Raw genomic sequence first — 26229 nt, forward strand, 5'->3', positions numbered from 1 at the left:
TTAAGTACTTGGATAGTTGCCCGAACTCGAATTTCATCACTTGGTAGTGAAGATGGGATTAGATTGTACTTACTCTATGCGGTTTTCACTCTCCAATTAACATAACTTCCAACCTAATTGCATCTGGTAACGTGCCCTCTCGGCCTACCGAAATTTGATCTTGTGGAAGCCTAGCGTTGAGGAATGCCAACTCTCTCCCTCCCCCTCCCTAAATTTTCAATTGTATCATAAAAAACAAAATCTACAAGCTGTAATGCTGATAAGCTGGAAAATGCTGTTTCAAGAATGGGATTTAAGAACGCCAGCTCTTTCGCTTTGGCACCTTCGTTTAACCTTATTTCTTTTATGAACCTATTGTCCTTTTTGTTTGCCCTTTCATAATATTTGGGGCTTCGTTACCTTCCTTGTTTCCTCTCTCTCTCTCTCTCTCTCTCTCTCTCTCTCATATTCTCACATCCCATTTCATCAATTGTTAATTATCTAATTTGTAAAGATTGAAGGCCAAGGGTTGATGGCAGCAGTGCACAATAAGGTGCCATGTATGGATGGTTCTTGTTTAAATGATGCAGAACTGGTCAGGGTTATTTCTAGCACAAGACTATGAAACCCAATTCTAGCTCAAGAGAGTAACATATCCTGTTGATCAAATATGTACTTACTCTAAAGAAGCTCTGCAAGCACAATACTATGCAAGCTAATTCTAGCTCAAGGGAGTAACATATGTCCTGTTTGATCAAATAGGTAAGGATACGCAAAAACATAGTTGATTGCTGAATAAGAGTATCTGTTAAAAACCTACCTCCTCTCAAAACCACCAGGTGCAAGACCATGTTGGTGCGAGGTGTAGCCCATCATACACCAACTAGTATCCCTCGGAGGAAGGATCCGGAAAATGGAAGGGAATCCTGCTCTCCGACTACTGCAAATTCCTCTCCCCGCTCGCAGCAATGTGGTTAGAAGAATACGAAAGGCTTCTTGTTTCTCTTTTTGTGTTAACGGGTGGAGATTGCATGTGATTTCTTTGCGTTCCTCTGCTCTCTTGATTTCTCTGCTTCTCCCAGGATCGCTAATTCTCACAGGACAGTAATTAAGATCGCTTGGACATCCCCTAAACCTTGTCCGTCGTTAAATATTTGTCATGTGATTGTTCCTTTCGGTCCCTTCGGGATGGAAGCCGGTTTAGCTTGTATAAATGTATTCTATTTTTCCATGGGCAGTTTGCATCTTCCATGCTTCCATTTTCCTGCACGAGGAAAGGCAGATACTTTTCCCATTCATAAACATTTTCAGGGATTTTCAAAAAAAAAAAAAAGGACCTTTTGTAGCCAAACACGTTCGTAGATCCCCTGCACACTCTCAACATAATGAAATTCTTATGAAGGAGTTATGCGAGTTGATAGTCAATGTTTTGGCTTTTGTCGTTGTCATGCTGCTGACACTCCACATGTTTGTTCCTCACTTCTACGCGCGCAACCCCTTGGTATCACCCTCCTCACATGATTAAATTGGATGGACGGACAGCATTGTTCAAGTCATACTGCTTGCGATCAGCTTGACATTGGTTTATTTGTCAGCCAAATTCAAGCTTGAAAATTGCTCTGGATGGACGAAGTCCTACGCTACTTTGCTGTAAGCATCCTGCTGTCAAACTCTATTTTGAGCTATGGTCCGGCTGATCTTTTTGTCACATGCCTAAACATTTACTTCCTTTTCTTTTCGTGAAGCAAAGTTTTACCGCGTACTGTGTTAGCCCTTCTCAGTTAATGTTTTTCTCTGCCCCCGGAAGTAGTATAGTAGATGCTTTCGTTCTTCTGCGTTCTCATTTTTTTCTGCCTTTTCCCTTTTCTTGCGCTTGAACCATCATGTTTCTATTATCTGTCACTGTTTCACACTTAGGAACAAGGTTAATTTAGGCTTCTTCGTGAAACTGTTGGGACAGTGTTTTTCTTTCATAATTTCGGGTGTTCTGTAAATTTTTCTTTTTTTAAGATAGTAGTCCACCTCAACTGTTGCTACACCATGACATGCTAAACTTTTTTCTTATGAAGTATTAATTGTGTTTGCAAGTCTTTCACATGTCTCTGTTCCAAACTTGAGCTTCATCTGCTACATTTTCTTTATTACTTTTTTGTGTTTTCTCTATCTGTACCCATCACAGAATAGTTATTCCAGTTAACTTCATTGACGGGCTGGAAGATTCTTGCTTACTTGATTGCCATGGGATCTGGAATATCGGCTGGAGCTGAAGTCCAACCTTACCAGTTATCGCAAAGCAACTGCAAGTCGGTATGATTTTACTTGCTTGTGGAAAGAGGTTAAAGATGTTTTATCATTTCACGCACATGTTGTGCTAGAGAAATTATCTACTTAGGATTGTAAGTTGGAAGGGTTCTTATTCGCTGGTCGAAATTGCATATGCCTTGATGCCATGCGAGAGCAAGAAGTAAGGTAGATATTGGGTATGACAGAAAGATCGTCCTGGGATGCATTCATGAAGATCAGTTACTTTCTGCTAGTTGGAATCATTTTCCCTGGAAAGTACTGAGTTGGGCTGCCATTCTAAAACTGATTTCAACCAAGATGTATTATATCCACATGCCTTCAGCTACGTGTGCATACTGCATGGTCTGCAACAAGCCCAACCCCATAATACTTGATTGTTCGTGTGCCTTCAGCTACGTGTTGTTGCACTTACTGTCTGCAGACATGCAGTGGCTAGATTGTTGTGATCTGCTTAGGAGCTAGCGTTGATGCTCAGACGTTTTCTTCAAGAGTGTGGGGTGGGGGTGGGGTGAGGGAGTGGCTTTCTGCAAAACAACTTGGTGAGGGGGACCTTGCTTTTGTGATTCGTACATCAACATAACGTGTTATTTGATATCCAAATCAAAAGTGACAGGGCTAAAGAGTGGTTCGATTCACTACAAAGGAACCAGCCTGCTGACCTCTCTCCCCCTCTCATTTTCATGGACACACACACACAAGAGATATTAGCTAAACCTCTTTCTTATGAGCAATTACTAGGATGGATGTACATGTTGATGAACTTTGTATATGCGACAATTAAGCAGATCCTACGTGGTCGGTTGATTTTACGGTGTGGAGTGTAGATCTTGTTGAGGAAACATGTATTTTCTGTTTTATGCCACTGCTGTTATCTGCTACCCTTGCATACGGAAAGATTTTCTTTCAGATGTATTCCAGTACTCTTTGCATGAGTCCAAATCACCTTATGGAGGGAGACTCATGAGTTTGTCTAGAATCAATTTCAGAATCGACTTGAGCTTGTACGCCTCTATGTACTGGAATATGATATCATATACTTGAGCGCATCGGAGGCCATACTGGATCCAACAAGGACATGGTGGATTAGGTACTCAGCGCGGTTGGCTAGTGGCATAATGGGTTTCTTAATCCGAACCTGACTTTCTTGCACAAGCCAAGCAAAGGGCATGGTGCTCTCAGGCGGAATGGCTGTGCACTGATTAGAGCTGTCTTCAAATCACAATTTGCATACTCGTCGCGGAAACCAGTACCAGATCCTGGCGACGGTTGCTCATGCAATTTGCACTTCAAACTCTCAAATTTGTAGGCTCTCCGAAAAAGGAAAACGGAAGCCGTTTCTTTGAGTTCTGGGCCGTGAAAATTGTGTCCTATTAATCAAAGGAAAATGTAAAAATAAAGCGCTGGAGTATAACAGCGCAAAATATGCACGATCGTAACATTTGTGCAAACCAGTCATGGGTATACATGATTATTAAACAGGATGATAACCGGCACACAGGAGAAGGAACAAGAGGGAAAGACGGAAAAATGGGGGATGAAGGGGCCAGCTCTCCAAAACCGGTATTGCCCTTCTCCCCTGCGAATTCGTTTCTGAATCTGAAGCTATGAAATTAGGTCAGGCTCCAAAAATTAATTGATAAGATGGATGAACTCTTCCAGCTCAGCCAAGCATATATTCTAAAGTGAAACGCAATTCCCTTACTTTTACTTTATGGCCGCCATCTGTTCCCTCTCAAATCGGTTCCTATTCGAGCACCCTACTAGGCGATTTCAAGAAGCTGGGTGGATCCCAGCATCATGCTCCTTCCTTGAGACGTTACTTGGCTTGTCAGTTGAGTTGGGGTTGCAGATACATGTTTCATTTGCAAACCCATTCTAAATGTAACACTAACGCCCCGCAGAGTAACTTGGGACTCGATGATCAGATAAAGCGCCGCTCGAAAACGCGTTTTTGTTAGAGCCTGCTCTGCTGCCCCAAGAGTTTACGACTGCGCATTGACAAGTGTGGTCGTCGTCTCGACTTTTTCCATTTGGATTTTTGGAGTCTTTTTATTGCTTTCTCCGGTCAAATTTAGTTTCGATCTTCCTTGTCCCGTCGTCGTCGTTTATGTCATTGTCTTGTAGGAACCCTTGGCCGCCTAGACCACGGGGGGTACGAGGATGTCCCGATTGGCTCAACATTCAGATCTGGACTTCGTAGCGGAACCGGAGCCAGAGTTGGCACCCGGCGCCGGTAGTAGTTGAGAGGTCACGCCTTCGTTGTTGGTGGGCATCCCAATATTAATTAATTAAGGAAAGGTACACTACTTTTTCTTTTCTTTTCATTTGAATGGTAGAACGCCAACTTCTACAAAAATTTGTTAGCCTTTTGTTTATACGTAACATTTTGCCGTCTGAGCGAAAGCAAAAGCGGATCTAGAGTATGTGAAAGTATTCTCCCGTACTCGAAAGGGAGATTTTTTGCTCTCCCGAAAGAATTATTTGTAATAAACCCATCACCGGCTGCCCCTTGAAGTGTAGCCGGGCGTCGGTGGCGAATCCACGGTTGCTGCTGGGAAAAGGTTCTGGACGCCACGACCTTTTCTTCCACGGCTCCGTGCAGGTAACTTGGTTGGTAGTTCTGTTCGACTAAATTACCATTCCTCCCGGAATTTTGGGATTCAGGCAACGAGAGGGAAGGGGGGATGTCATGTCACATGATTCCAACAACCGGCAGCAGGAATTGGGTGCAACCACTGCACGCATTGACCTTTTTTATTTTTTTTTTTTTTCTTTTGGCAGCTCAAAGAAAATGAAAATTTGCCAGGAGGGGCTCAAAATTTGTAGGAGCCTTGCTCTTCAAGCCCCTACTAATTAGCCGCCGACATTTTAATTTATTCGTTCGACCTTCCAGTTGTTCTTTCGGACGGAAAAACTGAAAGTCTGGCCTTTTGTGTTTGAGAGCTTACCACCCGAAATTTCAGTTGGGACATGCTGAGATGTCATATCCTCCGAATTTTATTCGTTCGCTTGCTTCGTGTTTCGACTCCAACTGGATCAGATCATTGACGGACCCGCTCAATAATAGTTTTAATTGCCTATGAAAATGTTTTTTCACAAGAGAAACAATTGAGCTTAAAACCAACAACTTTTGCCGTCGATTTGCAGAATCAAAGTCCATATTGACGCTTTTAATCTCCGGACTTGAATTTAATAAGGTCAAAGAAGAGCGGAGCATCGCCCACGACGATTCGGAAAAAAGAAAATAGATACAGCGGGATGCGCATTAAAAGAGACTGGAAGGAGGTGATAGAATAAGCGTCAACAGTTTCTCTCCTGTTTGCTTTTCTTGTTTTCTAGAATTCACCGCAATTTGACAAATTCATCCTCCCCTTGTTGCCATTGACGGACATACCCAATACTTGTATGCAATGTTTACTAACCTTTCTATTTTCTTCATTTTTTTATTACTATTCCAAATGTTAAATTTAAAGTTGACAACATTTACATGGATGGATTTTATTTCAGGAAATAATTTGAAATGTTCACCAAGGAAGATTTGTTAACTACAGTTGATGCGGCCACGAATTTGAGGATTACATAATGAGCTTGAGTGAGAAAATAAAGACTCGTTCCGTTTACTTTAAATCGAGGAAGGGCAAGGAGAGGAGAGTTGGAACGTCTCGCTGTCTCCCTCTCTCGGGACCTACGGCCCCAAAACTCTCCGGACACGATTGTAAGGGAAAAGAAAAATACCAACAGCGAAAGTAAATCTACCAAAAAAAGAAAAAGAAAAAGAGAAGACCCAAAACGAGGAGCGAGGAGAGAAGGGAAGGTAAAAGGCCTCAGATCTCTCTCTCTCACCCCCCGCCCCCCTCCCATCTCTCTCCCTCTCGTTGCTCTTGGGAGACTCCCCACAGGTACGAATTTCATTTCTCTCTGTGTTGGTTTATCTCGGTTTTGTTTCTGAATACGGATCTCCTTCTTTCTAACAACCATTTTGCTCTATCCCGATTGTTCGTTCTAATTCTAATTCGGTTTTCTTCTCCATTTTCGGTCGTCTTCATATTTTCCTTTTTGCGCCCATCCTTCCTTCTTTGGGGATTGTTCTACGGCTCATTTTCTTACAGTCAGCTGCCTTTTTGCATCGTAGTCTTTTTTCTTAACGCAATGGATGTTTCCATATCACGTGCAGAAGATCTTTGTTTTGGGTTCGTGACATGCTAATGGAAAGAGAATTTTCCCCAAGGCAGATGATTCGGTTTTCGGGTTGTTTGCAGATCTGTGCTTTTGTGTATTGCTTCCGCGTTTGCTTTTACGGGGATCTATTGTTTGGGGCTCCTCTAGGTCGTTGTCGTTCGATCTGAGGCGTTTGAGTTCTTTTTTGGTGATTATATCGCCGTAGGATCAGCATCGATCTGAATTGTGACAGAATTCTTCCTTCTTTTCCCTGCGATGTAAGCTGGATCCCTTTCGGTTCAAAAATTGCTGTCAAATTTTGTTGCGCCTTTTGGCGATTGGAGCACTTCCTTTAGCGTTTTCGGGCATCAGACGGGTTCCTTGTCTATTCACAACGCCCTCACCATCTTCGCAAGGAATTCTCGTTTTGTAATATGTATACATAGTTCATGTATCTGCGGGATTGAAATCGGCCAAAATTGATCAGCTTGGTTAAAGAATTGAGGTGGGGCTGTTCTATTCGTTCATGATATTATGATTCTGGAATCGTGGTATCATTCCTGATCTATATAGTCTAGTCGAGTCATGATGGTGTAATTTTGAACTTAGCGTCTGTTTGATCCCCGCAGACCCATGGTTTTTACTCCCTTTTTCTTCTTTCTATCGGAAAATAGAATTGAATTAAGTTTTCCATGTCCCTCCTTAAGCATTCTTGGGAGGAGTTCGTCATGGTAACTTTCCCCATCTCTTATACTCTCAACTATGATTGCTTGTTATATTCTCAAATTTGTTTGTTTGTGTTCTCATGTCTCAACTGTCTTAAGTCTTTTGACCATGCAATTCTGGTTTTCTGAATAGGTACCCTCTGTCTGCTGGTCCATTTGCTGATAGATAGCAGCTGATCTTTTAGGGGATTGCACTTCAACAGTACCACTACAGCGAATTTTCAGTGAAGATGAAAAAAGCCTTTGATCAAACTGTTAGAGACCTGTAAGTAGTTTCCTTTTTAATAGATTTTCTTGTTTAGGTACTGGGAAAATGAGCTAATTACATGTCAAAGACAAGGAAGCCTTACATTGTTTTTCTGTCTTTCAGCAAGAGAGAAGTCAACAAAAAGGTCTTGAAGGTCCCTGTAATCGAACAGAAAGTGCGTAATTAGTTTCATTCTTCGTCTACTTTGCTGTTTGTGTTTCTATTTCCTTCCCAATAATTTCATGTGGTATGGCATATGTTAATAATGGAATTCTTGGACATGACTTGCATTCAGCCTTGCACTGGCTACATATCAAGTGTTTTGCTATATGTCAGTGTGATGAATCCTTTAATATTTTCTGTTGCCATGATAGATTCTTGATGCAACCAGCAATGAACCTTGGGGTCCTCATGGATCGCATTTGGCAGATATAGCACAGGCTACCAGGAACTTGTGAGTTTTGTACTATTGATATCAGGGTGTTCGATTGTTTGGTTGTCAAGCTTATTCTTTTTGGCACATTTCATCTTACAGCCATGAGTATCAGATGATCATGTCTGTTCTCTGGAAGAGGGTGAATGACATAGGGAAGAATTGGAGGCACGTCTACAAGGTGTGAATGGTTTGAATTGGATCTTGCAATGGAGTCAATGGTTCAATATTTTACTATTTATTGAGTGGATATCATTTTTATGAGCTGCAGGCATTAACTGTTCTTGAATATCTGGTGGCACATGGATCTGAACGAGTTATTGATGAGATTAAAGAGCATGCCTACCAAATATCGGTATTTGTGTATTTCACTGTTTACTAGCAATGACGATTCTCGATGGCTTTGTGATATTTTTGTAGCTTTTCCTATTGATCTCAAACAGCATTGTTTGCCTCTTGCAGACTTTGTCTGATTTTCAATATATTGATTCAAGTGGAAGAGACCAGGGAAGCAATGTAAGAAAAAAATCACAGAGTCTTGTTACACTTGTAAATGACAAAGAAAGAATACAAGAAGTTAGACAGAAGGCTTACGCTAACCGGGACAAGTAAGTTGACAGTCCATACATGAACCAATTCTGTTAAAAGACAATGGAAGTTATTGAGTGATTTGGTAATTGTGGTTATTGTCATACTGTAGATTCCGCACTGGTGGAATGCACAAATCAAGTTCTTATTCAGGTGCTGTAGGGGGTTATGGTGACCGCTATGATGATGATAGATATGAAGGCCAATATGGGAGTAGAGATGATGACCGAGGTGGATACGGGAAGGACAAAGATTGGAATTACAGGGATGAAGACCGTTATAGAAGAGGTGCTGATTCTTATTCTCGGGATGGAGATCCTTATGGCCGCACTGATGAACGCTACAACCGAGATGGCTACAGAGATTATGATTATAGAAGTAGGGGCAATGATGATAATCAGTTTGGCCCAAGAAATCAGAGTTTTGATGGTGAAAGGAACCGTCCTGGTGATGAGGATGATCGGTATTCTTCTAGGTATCTGTCCTTTTGTACTGGATCTGGTTTTGACATGCTTAATCGACAAGTTGGACAGTAGATGAGTTTAGGTTCCCCATAACTTTTGTCTGCCAGCAACTTTATTTTCATGCTCATTGAAGAAAATAGTGATTCAGATTTCTTTTTCTTGATTTTGAATTTTAGATGCTGGTTGTTAAGTCTACTTTTTTTTTTTTTTTTACTTTGTCTAAACTCTAAAGAAACTAAGGTTCATCTCACTATCTTTGCCTTCTTTGTGCAGAAGTGGAGGAGGAAGGGGCGATGAGTATTATCAAGATGAAAGGTGATTTAGACTCTGAAGGACTTGAAACCTAATCTCAGCATAGGTTCCATTTCATACTTTTTTTTTTTCCTTGTCTTTCCTTTTTTCCAGGCGACTGGAGCGTAAGCTTTCTTCACAGCATAGTGCACCACCGGCATATGAGGAAGCTGTTGCTGAAGCTGAAAGACACAACAATGAAGAGAGGTTTCTGTGAATTTCTATTACATCCTTTCTGGAAATTAAGAAGTTATCATTTTTTTCATGGCCCTGATACATCTAGAAATTTATTTAACAGTATTCTGCTTGTGTATTTGTTTACCTAAAGTGATGGAGGAAGTGTAGGGGGCTCTGTGCACAAAGCGTCCACTCAGCTTGGAAGTACGGATCAAAGTCAGGGCACTGCTGCTGCTCCTATAACTACTACTCCTGTGAGCAAGGAAGTCAGTGACTTTGATGAGTTTGATCCTCGGGGCTCTGTAGCAGGTCAGGATAGTGTTTTGTTGGGTTTACTGAAATCAGGATTTTATGTTGTCATGATAATCTGCTTGTCCATGTTCCAGCTTTTGCTCGAAGCAGTCAAAAAGCTACTGACTGCAGTTTCCTCTTTGATCATGTTATTTTAGTGTTGTTTTGTGGTGAGGACTAAATCAACATTTAGAAACTATACATCAGTGTTGCAAAATGACAACTAAGTTGTCATTTTGCTGAAAGGGTTGCTGAAACTAAATGAAGTAGCTTAAGGAATTCACTGTTGGTCTTCTTTGTAGATCAGCTGTGGTCCTGGGGACCACCATTTTTTTTCTTTATCTCCAGTTGCTTCTCCATGAGTTTGTGTATTTCTTCTTTTCACCTTTGCGTGAAGGCCTATCCACATCTTTATGTAACCTTGCTGTGTCTTCCAATCCATGATCTGGGGAACTTGCTATGTAATTTTGGGTCATTGATGGGGTAGGGTCGTCCATGTCCAAGCATCCGCCAATATATTTCAGTAAGAAAAGTTGAATGTCAATGTCACCTTATGCTGCTAAGTCCTACCATCCTCCTTATTTGTCTTCAGTACCATAGCTTCTTGTTGCATCTACTAGTCATGGTACCATCGTATCGTACGTTACGTATCGTACGATACATATTGTATCGTTTTGGATTTACGATACGATGCACCACCTGTATCACAAACAGGTGGTTTATCATATGTGTATCGCATGTATCGTGTGATACACGGCCTGTATCATACGATACAGGGGGATACATGCCGTATCGCACGATACGGGTCTATTTTGAAAAATATGGGGTTAAAACCACTACTTTTCAAACCAATTTTTAAAACTTGCGTCCCTTTTCATTTCTAAACATATCTATAGTTGAAGAAGGGAGAGATTGTGGCAATTTTCAAAAGGAATAATCAGTTTCACCATGAAATCGTCAATTTGAGGGCAAATTTTTGCATGGATGATTGATTCTTGTTTAGATAAAGAGGGTTTATATCTTCTATGAAAGATGAAAATGAGATTGGGATGATAAAGATTACGAATGAAGTTGTTTTCATTTGTTATTTGCATTAACATTGTACAATTTTGTCTTGTGATGTGATGTATAGTGTACGTAAAACTTGGTTTTTGATGTGTTGTGGATCTTATGACTTATGAGTTATTATGTAGATCATCTTATAAGTTATGTTTCTTGATGTCTTAGTTCATGTTGTGTTGTTATATGATATTATGACTACTTATTAATGTTTGTGAAGTAACTTCTTTGTACCTATAATGAGCCTGCCATTATTTATAACATGTTTTTTCATTAAAAAACATAATTTTTGTTTTTCTTGATTTATCTGATTTTCTCTATTTTTTTCTTTTTTTTTGAATTACAAAAATAAATTTACGATACACGTACGATACATTACGATACTTTACGATATGGCGTATCTATTGGCTTGACCAATACGGCTTACGATATACTTTTTACAACATTGCTTAGTACAACTATTATCTGGTTAGTTTAGGAGTACCCTATGTTTAAGCTTTTTCCTTTTAACAATTTGTAATGCCAAAGTAAGTAGCCTTAAACATGAGACACTTATGGACCTTTGTGAAAATTGAAAGTGTGTGGACTTTAGCATTACCATTTGCTTCTGTCTTGCTTGTAGCATATCTTAAAGTCATGTATATGCATGTCATGAAGCGTCATGGTTAGATTGATGACTTTTGTATAGCTTAATCTGATCCTATGGATTAGTGTAAAATTTAAGAAGAAAAGTCCTGAATTAAAAGTCAGTCAATAATCACGGAAATGGTGGCCCTGAAAGGCATGACCATGTAAAAAGGCTACAGCATGTGTCATTGACCTGAAATTGAACTATGGAAATCAACTATTCCGTCTATGCTTGAGGTACTGCATTTGGCTAAAAGTCTGAGTGTGTTGCTTACGGATTCTTTTTTTCTATTTCTTATTTTCTAAGCATAAATAAAGAAGTTAATGAAATTTGCTGATTGTTCTAGTTTTTCATGGATGGCTCTCTCTCCTTTGTCATTAGGGAACATTTCAAGGGGTGTAACTGGGTTGGGTATTGTGAAATCATTTCTTGGTGGCTTCGGTTGGTACACCGGCAATTTGGTTAAATGAATAAAGTGTTTGCATCTTGTTTTTTTGGTGGGAATGTTCCTTGATCACAGCATTCAAACCTTGGGTCCTCCACAGAGTGGTGTTTGTTATATCAATTCAAAATCTGCCTGTATCAGCCAATTATAATTATTTGAAGCTTTTGACTTATTTGTATTTTTGCTATTATTGGCACTAGTTAATTATTATTTTTCAACTAATTGAACCATATAAATCATTATTTTAATGTTTACTTCATTTTATATATTGTAATAAAAAAGTTTCTTCAAATACTTTACCATTGTTTTGATCTTTTAGAAATTCAAAATTTTAATTTCTGGTTCAATTCACTTCACCTGATTCTTTGAATTATTTGAGAAGAGGTTCAATTCAAATTCAAAAACAAATTTGAACAACATTGACATTCTTGATTAGCTCAAATTCATAATTGACCATTTTTGGAGCATCAGCATCTCACTCTCTCACTCACACACTTATAAATTCAAAATCTTAGTTTTGTAGCAAAATGAGATACACCTGAAATAAGTGTGAAGTGAACCACCTGCTTATGACCCTGTGTCAACATGATGCTGAATTTCGTCCCTCCTGAACTTACACAATTTCTGCGTTCCATTTACACCGCAGGACCTACTTCCACTGCTGGTGCAGATAATGATCTTCTTGGTTCACTTATGGGTCCATCATCCCCATCTGCATTGGCGATTACACCAGTCCTTGCCTTAGCTACAACTTCTGGTGCTGATGCATTTGCAGATCCTGGTTTTGGGACAACTTTTGTGGCTATGCCACCTACAAACTCTACGCTGGGCCAGGTATGTTTGACTGCTGTTCTTTCTTTTGGGTGATTTTGTTTGTGACTGTAGGAAGTTGTAAGTAAATGAAAATCCCATTGTGAAAAATAAAACTGTAAAACCGCTGTTGCAAAAATATGACCTCAAAGGAAAATCCTTCCATTAAGAAGAAAATTTATACATTTAGACAGTAAACTCATTCCATTACCTTATAACTTATAAGACACTAGGTTCACCCTCAACCTGAATAGTTCTTTACTGTTTAGTAGAATAAACGTAGTCCCTAAGCATTCTGTCAACTCACAAGGCCGTGCAACTATTAGTTGAAGTTAGCATGAGTTATAGAAATATCAATTTATGAGAGCAAGTAAATCTCAAAGAATCACTAGTAGGTAGCTAAGATTTGTTTTTAAGCTTGTGGTGTCGATCTCACGTCTGTATAGCATTCTATATAGTATGATAAAGTTCTCGTGTTACTCCTGTGATTGTTTCTGTTTTTTGGTTTGTGTATATTTAAGTTTTTAATATTCAGACTACCCTTCGAAGGGTAGCTCACACCTTGTTCATATTTTTAATCAAAGCGACACACTAGCCTTGTTTTTTATGATGTATTTTATTCACCTTTATTTTTCTGATTGGACTCTTCCTTTGTTAAGTTAATTGTTTACCACTACATATTCTTGACAGCCTAGTGAGGATCTGTTTGGCAATTCTCCTTTCAAGGCGATGCCTACTCAAGAACCAGCCACCTCTCAATCACAGAATTCTGCAGCTACAACAACTTTCTCTGCTTCCATTACAAATGAAGGATTAGACACTCTCCAACCTTCTGTATCCATGGTGGAGAACATCTCTGATTTTGGTTTTGGCGAGTCATTTCAGGCCTTAACTTACACTCCAACTGCTGCACCACCTCAAGAAAACCTAGCAATTCCACCCGCCCAGCTGCCAACCCAACCCCCTCCACAGCAATATCTGCAGCCACCACAGGCCCAACAGATGCAGCAGCAATATATTCCAGAACAGCCACCACAGCTGCAACAACTGCCACCACAATATGTGCAGATGCAGCCAACAATACAGCTACCATCACAGCCACCTATGCAGTCATCTCCACAGCTACCATCTCAACCACAAACACAGCAACCTCAGTCGTACCTACAGTCCCAGGTGCCAACACAGGCCCAGCCCCAGCCATATATGCAGCCACAACCAGAGTCACATATGCAGATTCAGCCACATCAAAGTGGTGATGTCCTGGGAAATCTTCTTCCACAGTCAGCACCAACGGTCACACCATCTGCACAAACAGCTGGTCTAGCTGATATGACTTTGAAGCCTCAGACTCAGAAGGATAAATTTGAGCCCAAGTCAGCAGTTTGGGCTGATACATTGAGTCGTGGACTAGTCAATCTTAATATCTCTGGACGTAAGTATATCCTTTCTTTTCCTTTCTCCTAATGTTCTTTTGTAGTATATAATCGATTTGTGGAAACTGCATTTATATCTTCCATGCAACTTTGTGGAAACCTTTTACCTTTGTCAATTTTAAGCTGCATTGACACAAGTCGGAAAATAGTCCCATTGTCTTAAGTCATCAAGCAGCCTCTAGAAAAAGCGTGATGCTTTCTCTATGCCTGTTCCCCCTCCTGCTGCTGGTGACTGAAATTAATTTGACCAGTTTACTCTGCCAAATTTCAACTAGTTCTTAAAAGTTGAAAGACTTACCCGTGCTTAAATTCTAAAGAACTTTAACTAAAGCACTATTTTTTTCTGCCATGTATGATGATTGAAGATGTGATGTCTCCTGAAAAGGCAAACTAGCATGAGTAAATTTTATAGATTTGGGTTCTTATTGTTTGACATTTTCTTTAAATAATACAAGTGAACCTCCATATAATGCAAGCTCATCTCTCTTTTTTCCCAATCCACTTCTATCTAGTTCAGAAAATGTATACACTTACGTGTTGTATTGGTGGCCTTTTCAGCAAAAATCAATCCCTTGGCAGATATTGGTATCGACTTCGACTCCATTAACCGGATAGATAAAAGGAAAGAGAAAGAGAAAGCTGCTGCTGCTGCAGCTGCATCTTCTTCTGGGGCTATGGGTAAAGCTATGGGAGCTGGTTCAGGAATTGGTCGTGCTGGTGCAACAGGTTTGGCTCCTCCTCCGAACCCCATGATGGGTTCCGGGATGGGCATGGGTGGAGGAATGGGGATGGGGATGGGGATGGGAAACGGTGGTGGAATGGGCATGGGTGGTTATGGTGCTGGAATGAATCAATCCATGGGTATGGGCATGGGCATGGGAATGGGGATGGGAATAGGCATGGCCCCAGTACCACAGCCTCGACCAGGTTCAGGCCTGCCACCCACTGGTCCAGGCATGGCTGGTTACAACCCGATGATGGGCATGGGAGGTTATGCCCCTCAGAATCCATATGGTGGATACAGGTAAAGTTCTTTTGTTTTGAAAGCGGGAGAACAAGCAAAGATTGGAAGGAAAGAGCTCAATGCAGCTGCTAGTTTTGGCACAGAGAAAAATGTTGTGTTGGTGATTGTGCACGAGCTGCTGGTCTGATTGCTGGTGGTATGTGTAATTTTTTGAACTGGCTCTTGTATAATCTGCTGCTTCACCATCTTTTTCGGTTTTTCGATCAACCATTCTCTTACGTGCTTGGCATATTGGCAGTATGACATCATCTTCTGCATCCCCCCCCCCCCTTTTCTCTTACTGTATTTGTCTTCCTTATCCTTTGTTCTTTTACTAGGAAGAAGGTGCTTATTAGATGGTTGGGAACCTTTGAATGTATTATGAGTTTTGGTTGTCTATGATATATACGTTCCTGATGAAGAAATAAAAGTTCATTTATCCTTGATTCATGATGGCGGAAAGAGAAGGCATCCTAATATTTTTGTTTGCCTACGTAGAGCTCATTTGGCAATGGTTTAGAGGGACGATCCGCTTTCGCAAGAGAAGGCATCCTCGTGTGCCCTTGGCCCTTAACTGCCGCCCTGTCACAGGCTTTTAGCGGCACATCGGAAATGCAGGATGAACGGTTTCCTACTTTTTGAGTTAATAGTTGCCCTACCTGAGCTCTTTACCGTATCGAGCATATCCAGAAAGAATTTTTTACTAGAAGATGGCATGTTCTTAATTTCCTGATGCTTGCACTCGTGTCCCTATACCTACTTGCCTCTATATACGTAATAGTTATTGCTTATTCGATAAGTAACTGATTTTTCGCTTTTTAAAAAAATGAAAAAATTCTTCCGATAGAATGCTTTAGCGCCGTATATGAACTAAATCTTCTTAAAATACAATTGACAAAAGAAAAAAACACTGACACGACGATCAGGATTATGAAGCATTGAGTTGGCGGATGAAGATCCTCCTCATTTTGCTGTAAGTAGCTGGAAAATAAACTGGAGGATAAGCCCAACAGCCCCATCGAATATGAAACCATCACGTGGTACTGCAGGGATCGTTTGGCACTTTGGCTAACGGAATGGTTAAAAATGGGGCAGGTTCATAAAACGATAGGCAACCGTTCTATTAGCCTCAAGTGAACAAGTCATGTTTCTACCTGTAGGCCCACCAGTGGACTAGTTCGACTACGTAAAATGCATATAATGCAGAATTTTGCAAGTTTTTGGCAATAGCTCCATGTAAAACAACCTTTTAAAAAAGTGAACAGCAGCAATTAATTGTAATAAAAAAGGAAGTAAAAAATCTAATATTTGAACTGTACTTTTCCGCATTTCGATTCCCCAAAAACATTATGTATCAACAAATACGCAAACGCATGACATAACTCACAAGCGTCTCACTCATATTATATTTTTGTAAGCTTATCATCGTGGATGGTTCGTCATTGATTAGATAGAATAGTAAACTGAAACCCTTGAATAAGTTTGCAATCTGCCATTCTGCAGCTTGAACTCTTTTCTTGATCTTATCTTCACAACATCCCTATATCCCTCAGCAAGACTCCCTCTTTGTCCTTTTCATGTTCCGCCATGAAGCAGTTCCGAGTACGCTGGGTGCAAAAAAATTCCTACCGCTACCAGAGTTTTTGTTCCTAGAATTTTAAATTTTGAATAGGAGAATTTCCGCTACCAAGGTTGCTGTTTCTCCATGTCTAAAACTAACTAGCTTGAAAATGCAATTTTCCCGTTGTTAGAATGCGACTAGAGGAGTTGCATGTGGCTTCATTGCTTCATCCCAAGCCACAAGCAACTAAGGGAAGTCCGGTTCTTCCCACTGCATCATTTATACTTACGAACATATATGCACACTTGCTGCTTATCATATGCCAAAATTGATTTTTGAATGCTTTGTTTGATCCCAATGGAATCTATAGATGCACAGCGGCTTGTTGAAGAACTTGCTATATTCATTTCTCAACCTTAGGAAAGATCTCATAACATAACATTTATAAAAATTTGGACCGTAAGATTTCTCAGTCTATGACTCTATAAAACTATACTTAGACATTCCAAATCACTATTGAAGACTGGATTTCCAACTTTTGAACTATGCAGATCACATCTTTAGGTTTAAATATGCAGAGGTAGAAACGCTGATCCTTGAAGTATAATTTCATGTTCTTTATATACATATATACAGGAGCTGAAATCCTCCGGACATCTTTAGTTTCATCTAATCATGACCGCCAATGTATTGCATCGGGTGGGTATGAGTAAACACACTGCCCGGTGCATGTATTTTGAGAGGCCGAAGAATTTCTTCGCCCAAATTTGGATGGAAAAATTTACAAATCCTATATATAGGTATAAGAGAGAGAGAGAGGGCGCTAGTCTGCAGTCATTTGCAACGGATGACCAATGCATAGAGCGAGGTGGACATGGCTCATTGGAAAGTAGCCAACAGAGGTGGAGATCAGCAGAAAGTTCTTGAAATCTTGTTGTTGTGCTCTTTCCCAAGTTTGCCAGACTGCTAATGAGTCGGGCGCCAAGTAAAAAAAAGACGACCTAAAAGGATTAGGAGAACGGCGACAATAGGAGGAACTGACAAAGGAAGGTGAGGCTAGAAAGGGAGGAGGCGAGGGAAGGCCAGGTGTTAAAGAAGGAACTGGAGGAAGAATAAACAGATAATGAAGGGTTAAAGAAGGAACTGGAGGAAGAATAAACAGATAATGAAGGATTGCTGGATGGACTCAGGAATGGAGAGGCAGAGAACACGCTATTTAACAAGATGACAAGATGAAGACCAAGGCACCGGAAATGGTCGAAGGTATTAACATGGCCGGCGAGAGCATCCGGGCAAAAGCAGAAATGTGTGCATCTCCATAAAAGAAGCAGAACACGTAACCCACTTGGAAGTGATAGAAAAGACGTTAGCATGTGCTCAAAAATGAGTTGTCCTACTTCAAGCAAGCTATTGAGGTTCTTAAGGAAGCAGCAACAAAATCCAAATGAATAAACATGATTTCCCATTCAGATATGCTGTGACAAGCACTGCCACCAGAAGCAATAAACACATTGATACAACCACATTTCATGTTCCTATTCCTCGGCTACCGAACGTGGCTACTGTCAAGTTAAATGGTAAACAATAAAAATTGAATTAAGGTTAACTACAAAAATTAAATTGAATGATGACCAGCTTGTGGAATACCGACCTAACAGAACACTATTTCTCTATAGGGGAACAAGGAGACAGGGACCTAAGCTGGGCCACCCTTGGGTGGATCTTGGATGGCAACAGAATTCTCTCTTGGATTGCAAAACTGTGGCCTAAACTTGAACCCAAGCTTCCTGGAGAATACGCTCCAAGAGCTCTTTGGCTTCCCAAGCTTCTCAATCTCTTGTTTCATGCTCAGATACTCCTTCTCGAGCTCGCATACCCGCACTCTCATGTCATCGATCCCCACCTTGAGGTTGTGGCTGTCCTTGATATGGACAGGAGCGGCGGAGATTGTCCCCTCATTTTTTGGAAGGTCGAGGCTGTGATGTCCCTGCCCATTGTCAATGTTGTCTGACACGAAAAACCAGCCAGCGATAGATGTCCTGAGGCGCAGCTGCTCGAAGAAGAGTACCTGAACCACAACCCTCAGCGGCAGCCTTTCGTTCTGAGCAGCATGTGTACAGGCTTCAAGCGATAGCTTCTGACAGTTCATGAGCCTACACAGCTGTTCTCTTTCAGAGTCCGTCAGCCATGGATGAGCCTGAAAAGGAAGCATAGAAGAGAACTTTTTACTTATGAAACTCTCTGAGAAATATACTGAAAGGTCCGGACAGCACAACTTCCGGACTGTGAAGCAGCCGGTCCGAACAAAGTCGTGAACTCGTCCATTAGAGGCAGAAAGGACTGGAAAAAGAGAACTACCTTCAGGTATATATCAATAGCACGATAAATGCCATCGTCCAGTGTCCGAGCATAGTCGGGTATCATGGCCGCTAGAGCCTGAAACTTGGAAAACTTCAGATTAACATCCGGTGCAATTTCTGCAAGGAATCCATCGATGAGCCTGGACACCATGGTGATCGGTGACAGCGAAGGTGAGCCAATCAACTGCCCTTCATCAACCAAGCAAGGGCTGGTAGCTGCAGAAGCTTGATCAGACACAAGAAAATGGTCTAGAATTCTCTGTACACAGTCAATATCATAGAGAGTTTCTACAGAGTAAGTTAAGTTTGGCAGAAGAAGATCCTCTAAGGAGGCCTGGTCCAGCTGTATCCCTACTCTTTTCTCCAAATTTTCCCTGGAGGATGAGCTCGCATGCAAAATTACAGCCGTACGAAGCAGTCCAAGTAGGAATTTTGTCGACGTGACACCCTTCTGCATGGGCAATAAACCCACAATCTCTTCGAGCAGAGCCCTCTGTTCGCCCTCTGTTGGGACAGAAATGCGGGAATTCTTCTCCTGGTTCCCTGAGTTTCGTTTCTGCAGTCCAGGGAGATGACTGTTCGCATAGAACGTGAGGCATCCAGCAATGTTGTCTGGGCTCATGCCTTTAGATTCCATTGCCAAAATCAACCTCTTCAGGAGAGGGAAACTAAGAACTGCTAAGTCCTCGTACCACCAATCTGAAGTCACCGGCTTTGGTGTGGCTCCTGTACCAATTCCATTCCATAGCAAGCTACCACCTGGACTCTGAAGAGTTCTCTGCCCTCCTCCCATAGGCCAACCAAATAAACTGGCATCGCTACAGGCTTTCATAGCTAAGGAGTTGATGCATCTTGTGACAACGTGAAGCTCCTCGGCGTGAAGGAGCACTTCCTCACATGTTTCCAATGCTATTATGGTGTCCTTCCAGCTGGAGAAAACCTCGCTGAGGAATTCCTCTGTCTGTAGAATCAAGTTCCCTTCCCCATATTCTTCTGTCATACGTAGGTGCTCAGCAGCACATCGAACGGATACCACATTTAATGCGGTGAGTTCCAGCCTAACACCATAGCAGAATTTTGCAACAAGTTCAAAAGCTTTTGCACCACCGGGGATGTCATGGAGCTGTATAATGCACGCTGTTCCATCTGCAGTAGAAGACTCTTCAATTAACTTCTCCAACACGCCGCTCCTAGAAAGCAAGGGGAACTACAAAAGCCAGAAGTAATAGATTATTAGGTGAGAGGGGGAGAGAGAAAGAGAGAGAAGGGCGGGGGAGGAAGAGAGAGAGAGAGATAGAGATCATATACGACCTTGTGAAGATGAAAAGAAATTTCTCCGATTTCAATGACAACGTCACTTGGAAGTCCAGTTGTACAGTACCTGTACAGGAGATGAACACAAGGAATTACGGACAGATGAATACTAAGAATTCCATATGTAAGCTACAGTCATTTATTATCAATGTTGGATGTCAAAACAATTTTTTTTAGTACATTCATCCACATGCGTTCAAAATTTGAACCCGCTGTTGCTGTAGAAAATGACCACAAGGGAAGCCATGAAAAAGAGAATTGACAATTCAGCTTAATAATGAGCAACGGTTAAGACAAGGTACCATCAAATAAGCGGTTGTACATGAAACATCTCTGGCATGCAAGCGGTTAAACACGAGTTGCTGTTACGAACTTCGCAGGAAAAACGGCACTCTGCGTTCTTAGCTATCTTTTCATTCCCTTCAAGAAAGAGTCCTTTTTCTGTTCAGCAATTTCTTTTTATATACCTACTCCCAATATCAAGTGCTCCTACGGTTTCAGATCAGTTGGCTTGTCAATTATGTGTAAACCTCTGAATTCATCCTTAATTATAACATCCATATCCCAAAGTTGAAAAGATCCGGTTGTTTATCATTTGAAGGTTTTTGAAAGCAGTCTAACTGGATCAAGAAGCCTATTTAACAATTGACAACCACCGAACGAGTTGAGAAGTTGCAAAGCATGCTCTACGATTACCCTTTTGCTCTGTGGTGTCGTACTGTCTCGCTCTCCCTGACATACACACCCACCCACCTGTGTGTTGGTAGGCTTCGCTAGAACTGACTGGGATTCCGTGTTTTCCCTATTTTCTAACTACGGTCTACTTCCAGCCACAGCAGATCAAATGATGCCAATAGAGCTTGAGTAATTCCAATACCGAATTTTTAGATACATTGGAATCCTAAGAAAAATGACAACTGGGGGAGCAGCACTAACAGACATAAAGCTAAGGACCAACTAACGCCAGGGCTATGTCAATCTTGGCAAAAAAGAAAAACAGGGATCATAATCAGAACATAGAGAAGGAGTTATAGGTAGATCTTGTAAAGTTCATTAGGTTATGTTTATGCCACAGCGGGGTTAGGGAAAAGGCAACCGAGCGACCTCCATGCCAAATACTCGATCCAGCAAAATATGAACAGGAAACATTCACCATGCTCGTCATATTTTGTTTCCGATAGACCGGAATACAGGGAAAAAAGAATGGCAGCCACTTAAGGCTGGCACCGTCAGGAAACCGTCCGTATGTGCGCCTATGGGGGCTAAACTTGGCATGGTTCCGGATCGCCTACGAGGTGGCACGCAGCCTAAAAGACAACTTAATTGGCCTATGTTATTGTGAAAAAGCAAAGGAAGAGAAGGCGAAGACTAACTTACCTCTGACAATGCAGATATCGAATGTTTGTTTCTCACTGATCAAAGGTATTTACATTTAGATGACTCGAGAAGATAATAAAGCCTAAAATTCATTATCCGATACGCGTACGTCATTTGTCTCGGTTCGATGACAAGGGCATTAGTCATGTTCTTGTTTACAAAAGCATCAGAAAAGAAGGAAGACCTCTTGGCCTCCTGCCCTAATGGAAATGAGTCAGACAGAGATAAATGAATAAGAAAAAGATCAATTCCCATTTTCTTCCAGAGAAGGGGAAAAAAAAAAACAGAAGACATAAAAAGAGAAGGACATGTATGAGAAAAGGAAATGCACGAAGAACAAGGGCGCATACCAAGCTTGTCCTTGGCGTTGAAAAGCGTCGGGCTTGGATCCCAGTTTCAGGGAAGCCATTGCATCATGGGAGGAGCAGGGGAGGAGATATCATCTCATCCAGAGAGAGAGAAAGAGCGGGCGGAGAGAGAAAGAGATGTAAACCGGAATGAAAATTAAATTTTGAGAGTATTTTGTGGGGTGGGGAAATTGCAGCAGCTGCTGGTCTTCAGGGGTTGAGCACAAGAGGGTTGTTGTGTCCCCGGAGGATGGTCCAATCGCCTAGCACCACAATTGCACCCTCCCCCTCAAAATCCTCCGCCAAATCCCCAGGTCCTGCGAGCTGACCGTTAGTCGCTACTCGTTTACCCGGAATACCCCTCCTCCTTATCTATTGTTACCTCATCGAGCTGATAGAATTGTTGCTTTTCCTTGCGTTCTCCGCCAGAAGTTAATTACATCAAGAAACCAAGCCCATAAACTTATGCTTGAAATTAGATAACGAAATGGCAAGGAAAATGACTCAACTAAAATGAATATGTAAATCTATACAAATCTGCCTGTGTGCGTATAATTTGAGGTTCTTTATTTTCCTTTCTGCAATTGAGGGTCATGTACTTGGAAACAGGGAAAGAAATAGACGTATCTCTATCTACCTGACAAGAAAAAATGAGCAAAACTGGACAAGTTCTCCTGTCCATATAATCGAAAGGGACTAGTTTGAACAGATAAATAAATTTCTGGCTGTTACTTGTGCAGCCACAGTTTCATTCCCATTAATGTCTATGTTACTCTTTAAGCAGGTAATAAATTTAGAGGTATATAAGTTGGTCTATAACTAAGTTGCACCCGTGGGAGTTTTTGTCGACGCCTCTAAGGTTTCAACCCCGAGTTTTTTGAAACCTTGCTAATCTTTTCCTTGTTAAAAACATGCGGCTCCAGTTTTTCAAATTATTTGTTCCGTTTGTAGAACCTGATTCAGTATGTGAAAAGTATTTTTAATTAATCTTTTATAATTACTGTTAAGCATTACAAAAGTTGCCCACCATGGCGGCTAAGTAGTGTCCGCCGCTTCCTGCAAATTCCAGTAGTCGCTTCGAATTTGTGTTCAGAACATAAATGTTTTGATGAAAATGCATATCTATTGAATCTGGTTTAGAATATAAAGTGTCCCATATCCCCGGGGAAGGAAACCCGCAGTCACTTAGTTAGTTGGCTTACATTGATATTATTCACACGGTTAGTCGTAGAAAATGAGACCTGTTGATCAAATCACGGTAATGATCTTCAAGTTTAAGATTCAGTAGTAGTATGCTGGGCGATCACTAAAGCTGTTTTATGACCAGAGGTTGCCAAAACCAAAAGTTGGTGCAGCCTGCTTCCATCGGGAGGCTATGAATGAAGGGTAGTCGGCCAATTAAGGAGCTAAGCAACTTTCATGAGGAAGGGTACTCTCCCATACCACATCAGAACTCCAGTGTAGGTTATCTATGAAGCCCTGATGGTTGGATCTGCAACGGATTTAGAGCTTAACACCAACATAAAGTGTAAGGGGGCTTTTTATTTTGGACCCTTTATTTGTACCCAAAGTCCAAATCATATGTAATTGGATCCAAAAGATTCAAATTGTATTTAAGTGGATCCACACAGAAGTTGCATCGCAAAGAGACGGTGGACTCATTTTGCAAGTTTGTTAATTTCAAGTTGTTGAAGTTGTGAAGGAAAGTAACTTGGACTTGTTAGTTACGCAAGCCGTGCTTACTTTAGTCACCCTGCTTGCTTAGTTTTAATATTCAGGCTTGGAATTGAAAAATCCTAAGCCCTGTAACAATTTGGTCGAAGAGACTTGGGTTGCATTGGACAAGGCAAAAAAAAAAAATTCAATGGTGGGCTGGATTAAAGGATCCTGGTATGGTTTCTTCCTATGGTAGGCCAGCTCAACCCTTGGTCGCATCCGAATGTTGTGAGATTTTCAGCTGTGTCGCTTTCTAGATCAGATTAAAATCACTATCGTTTCTTACAAAATGTTGTCCATATATATATATATATATGTATATATAGTTGTTGTTGTTGTGAGACATATAACATGAATAATGAATATCCATCACATCTCATCTGGTTCCAAAAGTTTAGCGATGCCATCATTTTCGCATCATGCTTTCAGTACTTTCTGATCAGAAGTCCAGTGTAGGTTATGTATGAAGCCCCCGTAACGTTTGTCACTCGAGGGAATTGGGAATGAGGGGAGCTCAATTGGAAACGTGGGGAACGGTGATGAAGAGAAGACGGGGGAGGGAAACTTAGCGCCCGCCATTGATGGCGGCTGCCCACTGCTTTGTGTGAAAGCGATGACGGTCAAAGGCTGAGGGCCCAATTGTGCCACCCTTCAGGCCAAGATCCAAAACATTGTGGAAAATCGAGTTTCAGCTTGAGGAAGCATGCGCTTGATGGATGGCAAGTTGCATGGAGGAAATTGTTGATGTCAAAGTCCAAAGCCTAACGCTTTCTTTCTGTTTTTTCTTTTATTAGTAGTGCTTTCCCCGCTGGCCACAAGACAAGAAGAAGATTATAAATGAATGTTGGATGTGGCCTGGCCGCCACTCGGGACTGCCTGCCTACCTTATCTATCTCCGTTTCCGATTTTGTCCAACTAAATGAAATCCGCGTGGCGAGAGGAAATCTAAGATTGAGACCTTGCAAAATATGATAATCGGCCAAAACCTGAGTCGACATGACATTCTTGCGGGATGCTTCACCAAGTCCTTCAACTTCAAGGTTCAACGCTTTTTTTTTTTTTTTTAATGGGTCAGAGGGGACTTATCGTTTTTTTTTTCTCTTTGATGATTGATTCCTGGAAAAAACAAGAGAGAGGAGTACATATAAATATAAAGCCACAACCAAGGCACGGCCAATTTGTCAAACTGCTTTGTAAATGGCGTTTCTGCCCCCTTTTGTAATTAAAAATTTACATAAAAGGCAATTTATTGTCAACCATGCATAACTTACAGCAATTTGGGGTCAGAGAGTGAAAAATGTGCAACAAAACACGGCCTTTTTGGGGTAATAAGTCATAAGAACCATGATGTCTTATCAACATATGGCAAAGGCTGGCTAAATTAAATACCTATTACATAATCTCAAAATGTATTATTTCAGATCATCCACCAAATTTATTTGTTGACAGTCAAGTTGCTATACATATTTCAGTGAATCTTCTTTTTCACGAGATCAGATGATATCACTTAGGGGTGAAAATGGTAGAAATAGTTCAAATATTATTATACGTCGCATTTTGCCAAGCAGATCCCTAATTTAAAGAATGGCTGGAAATTGTCGGTTATTACTCTAAAAAGGCGTATATCATTTCGTTAAGGCTTTAATTTGAGGGCATGTCCTTATCAACCCCTTCTGTCAAAGAGGGATCACATAGTCTTCTTGTGTCAAGCACAAGGTCTTTTTGTGTGTTGACTTCCTTTTCAATTGTATTTGTTCTATATCTCGGCCTATACATAGTCAAGGAGTGATGCGATGGCGTTTCAGTTTTATTTATCGTCCCGTCGTCGCTATGCGAAAACAAGTCAACTTCCATTTTGTCATGTTTTGTTTGCACAAGTATCCCCTTCCCTCTATGCAAAAAATAAGTCCAACATCCATTTTCTCGATTGCAAAATGAGAGAGACTTTTATTTTGCTTAACCCAAGACCATGGTGCTTACACCATTATTTGTGCTAAACTTCTACTTTAATGACTGAAGCATGGACATGAAATGCATGTAAAACTCACGTCCGTAATTCATACGGACATGGTGCGACACCATTAAACGATGCCAGATTAATTTGACTCACAAAAACCTCCTCTTAAGGCCACATTTGATAGCTTTAGATTTGAGAGCTGATGTTATTTGGGATCGTTGAAAATCTCACAGATCTGTGGATTTAAGGTCCCACTCCTCTCTCATCTGACCTGCTTTTTGCCATAAACTGAAGTTGTTCAATCCTCTTTTTCATGATGAAATCCCGTTGTTTGTTGACACAGTGGGCTCCGTCTCCACGGGGTACAAACGCACCCTTGTAAGTTGTAACCGGGCAAGGACATTAATGATTTGGATGTACAGTATCCAATATTTTAGATCCAACTGATTGAACTTCAGTTTTGGTTTTGAGATCTTCATACCAATAACTTTGAATCTGGTTTTATATTCTATACATCTGAATTTGATTCAGCCCCACTCCTGGTATTACCAGGGTGGCACAC

General features: G+C 41.0%; 2 protein-coding genes across 2 annotated transcripts; one reads left to right on the forward strand and one right to left on the reverse strand.

Moving 5' to 3' along the window:
* Positions 1–5957: 5957 nt before the first annotated feature.
* On the forward strand, positions 5958–15485 carry LOC116265542 (clathrin interactor EPSIN 2). The gene is made up of 14 exons (XM_031646223.2): positions 5958–6182; positions 7300–7431; positions 7537–7588; positions 7788–7867; positions 7949–8027; positions 8118–8201; positions 8309–8454; positions 8547–8909; positions 9172–9213; positions 9304–9396; positions 9518–9675; positions 12436–12623; positions 13290–14031; positions 14591–15485. The coding sequence occupies exons 2-14, from the start codon at positions 7397–7399 to the stop codon at positions 15058–15060; spliced, it is 2532 nt and encodes an 843-aa protein (XP_031502083.1). The 5' UTR covers positions 5958–6182; positions 7300–7396; the 3' UTR covers positions 15061–15485.
* Positions 15486–18041: 2556 nt separating this feature from the next.
* LOC116265399 (BTB/POZ domain-containing protein At1g30440-like) lies at positions 18042–22289 on the reverse strand. The gene is made up of 4 exons (XM_031645980.2): positions 21998–22289; positions 20268–20337; positions 18955–20163; positions 18042–18793 (listed from the first exon to the last, which is right to left on the reverse strand). Exons 1-4 carry the CDS (start codon positions 22054–22056, stop codon positions 18293–18295), a joined length of 1839 nt encoding a protein of 612 aa, XP_031501840.1. The 5' UTR covers positions 22057–22289; the 3' UTR covers positions 18042–18292.
* Between the last annotated feature and the right edge of the window lie 3940 nt (positions 22290–26229).

The sequence above is a fragment of the Nymphaea colorata genome, chromosome 12 (assembly GCF_008831285.2).
Source record: "Nymphaea colorata isolate Beijing-Zhang1983 chromosome 12, ASM883128v2, whole genome shotgun sequence".
In the NCBI taxonomy this organism is placed as follows: Eukaryota; Viridiplantae; Streptophyta; class Magnoliopsida; order Nymphaeales; family Nymphaeaceae; genus Nymphaea; species Nymphaea colorata.

Coding starts and splice junctions, on each gene's coding strand:
- LOC116265542 (XM_031646223.2), top strand. CDS start 7,397: ATGAAAAAAGCCTTTGATCAAACTGTTAGAGACCT. Junction 7,868..7,948: donor GCACAGGCTACCAGGAACTT/GTGAGTTTTGTA, acceptor TTCATCTTACAG/CCATGAGTATCAGATGATCA. Junction 12,624..13,289: donor CAAACTCTACGCTGGGCCAG/GTATGTTTGACT, acceptor TATTCTTGACAG/CCTAGTGAGGATCTGTTTGG.
- LOC116265399 (XM_031645980.2), bottom strand. CDS start 22,056: ATGGCTTCCCTGAAACTGGGATCCAAGCCCGACGCTTTTCAACGCCAA. Junction 20,338..21,997: donor CAACGCCAAGGACAAGCTTG/GTATGCGCCCTT, acceptor TCTCCTGTACAG/GTACTGTACAACTGGACTTC. Junction 20,164..20,267: donor TTTCTTTTCATCTTCACAAG/GTCGTATATGAT, acceptor TGGCTTTTGTAG/TTCCCCTTGCTTTCTAGGAG.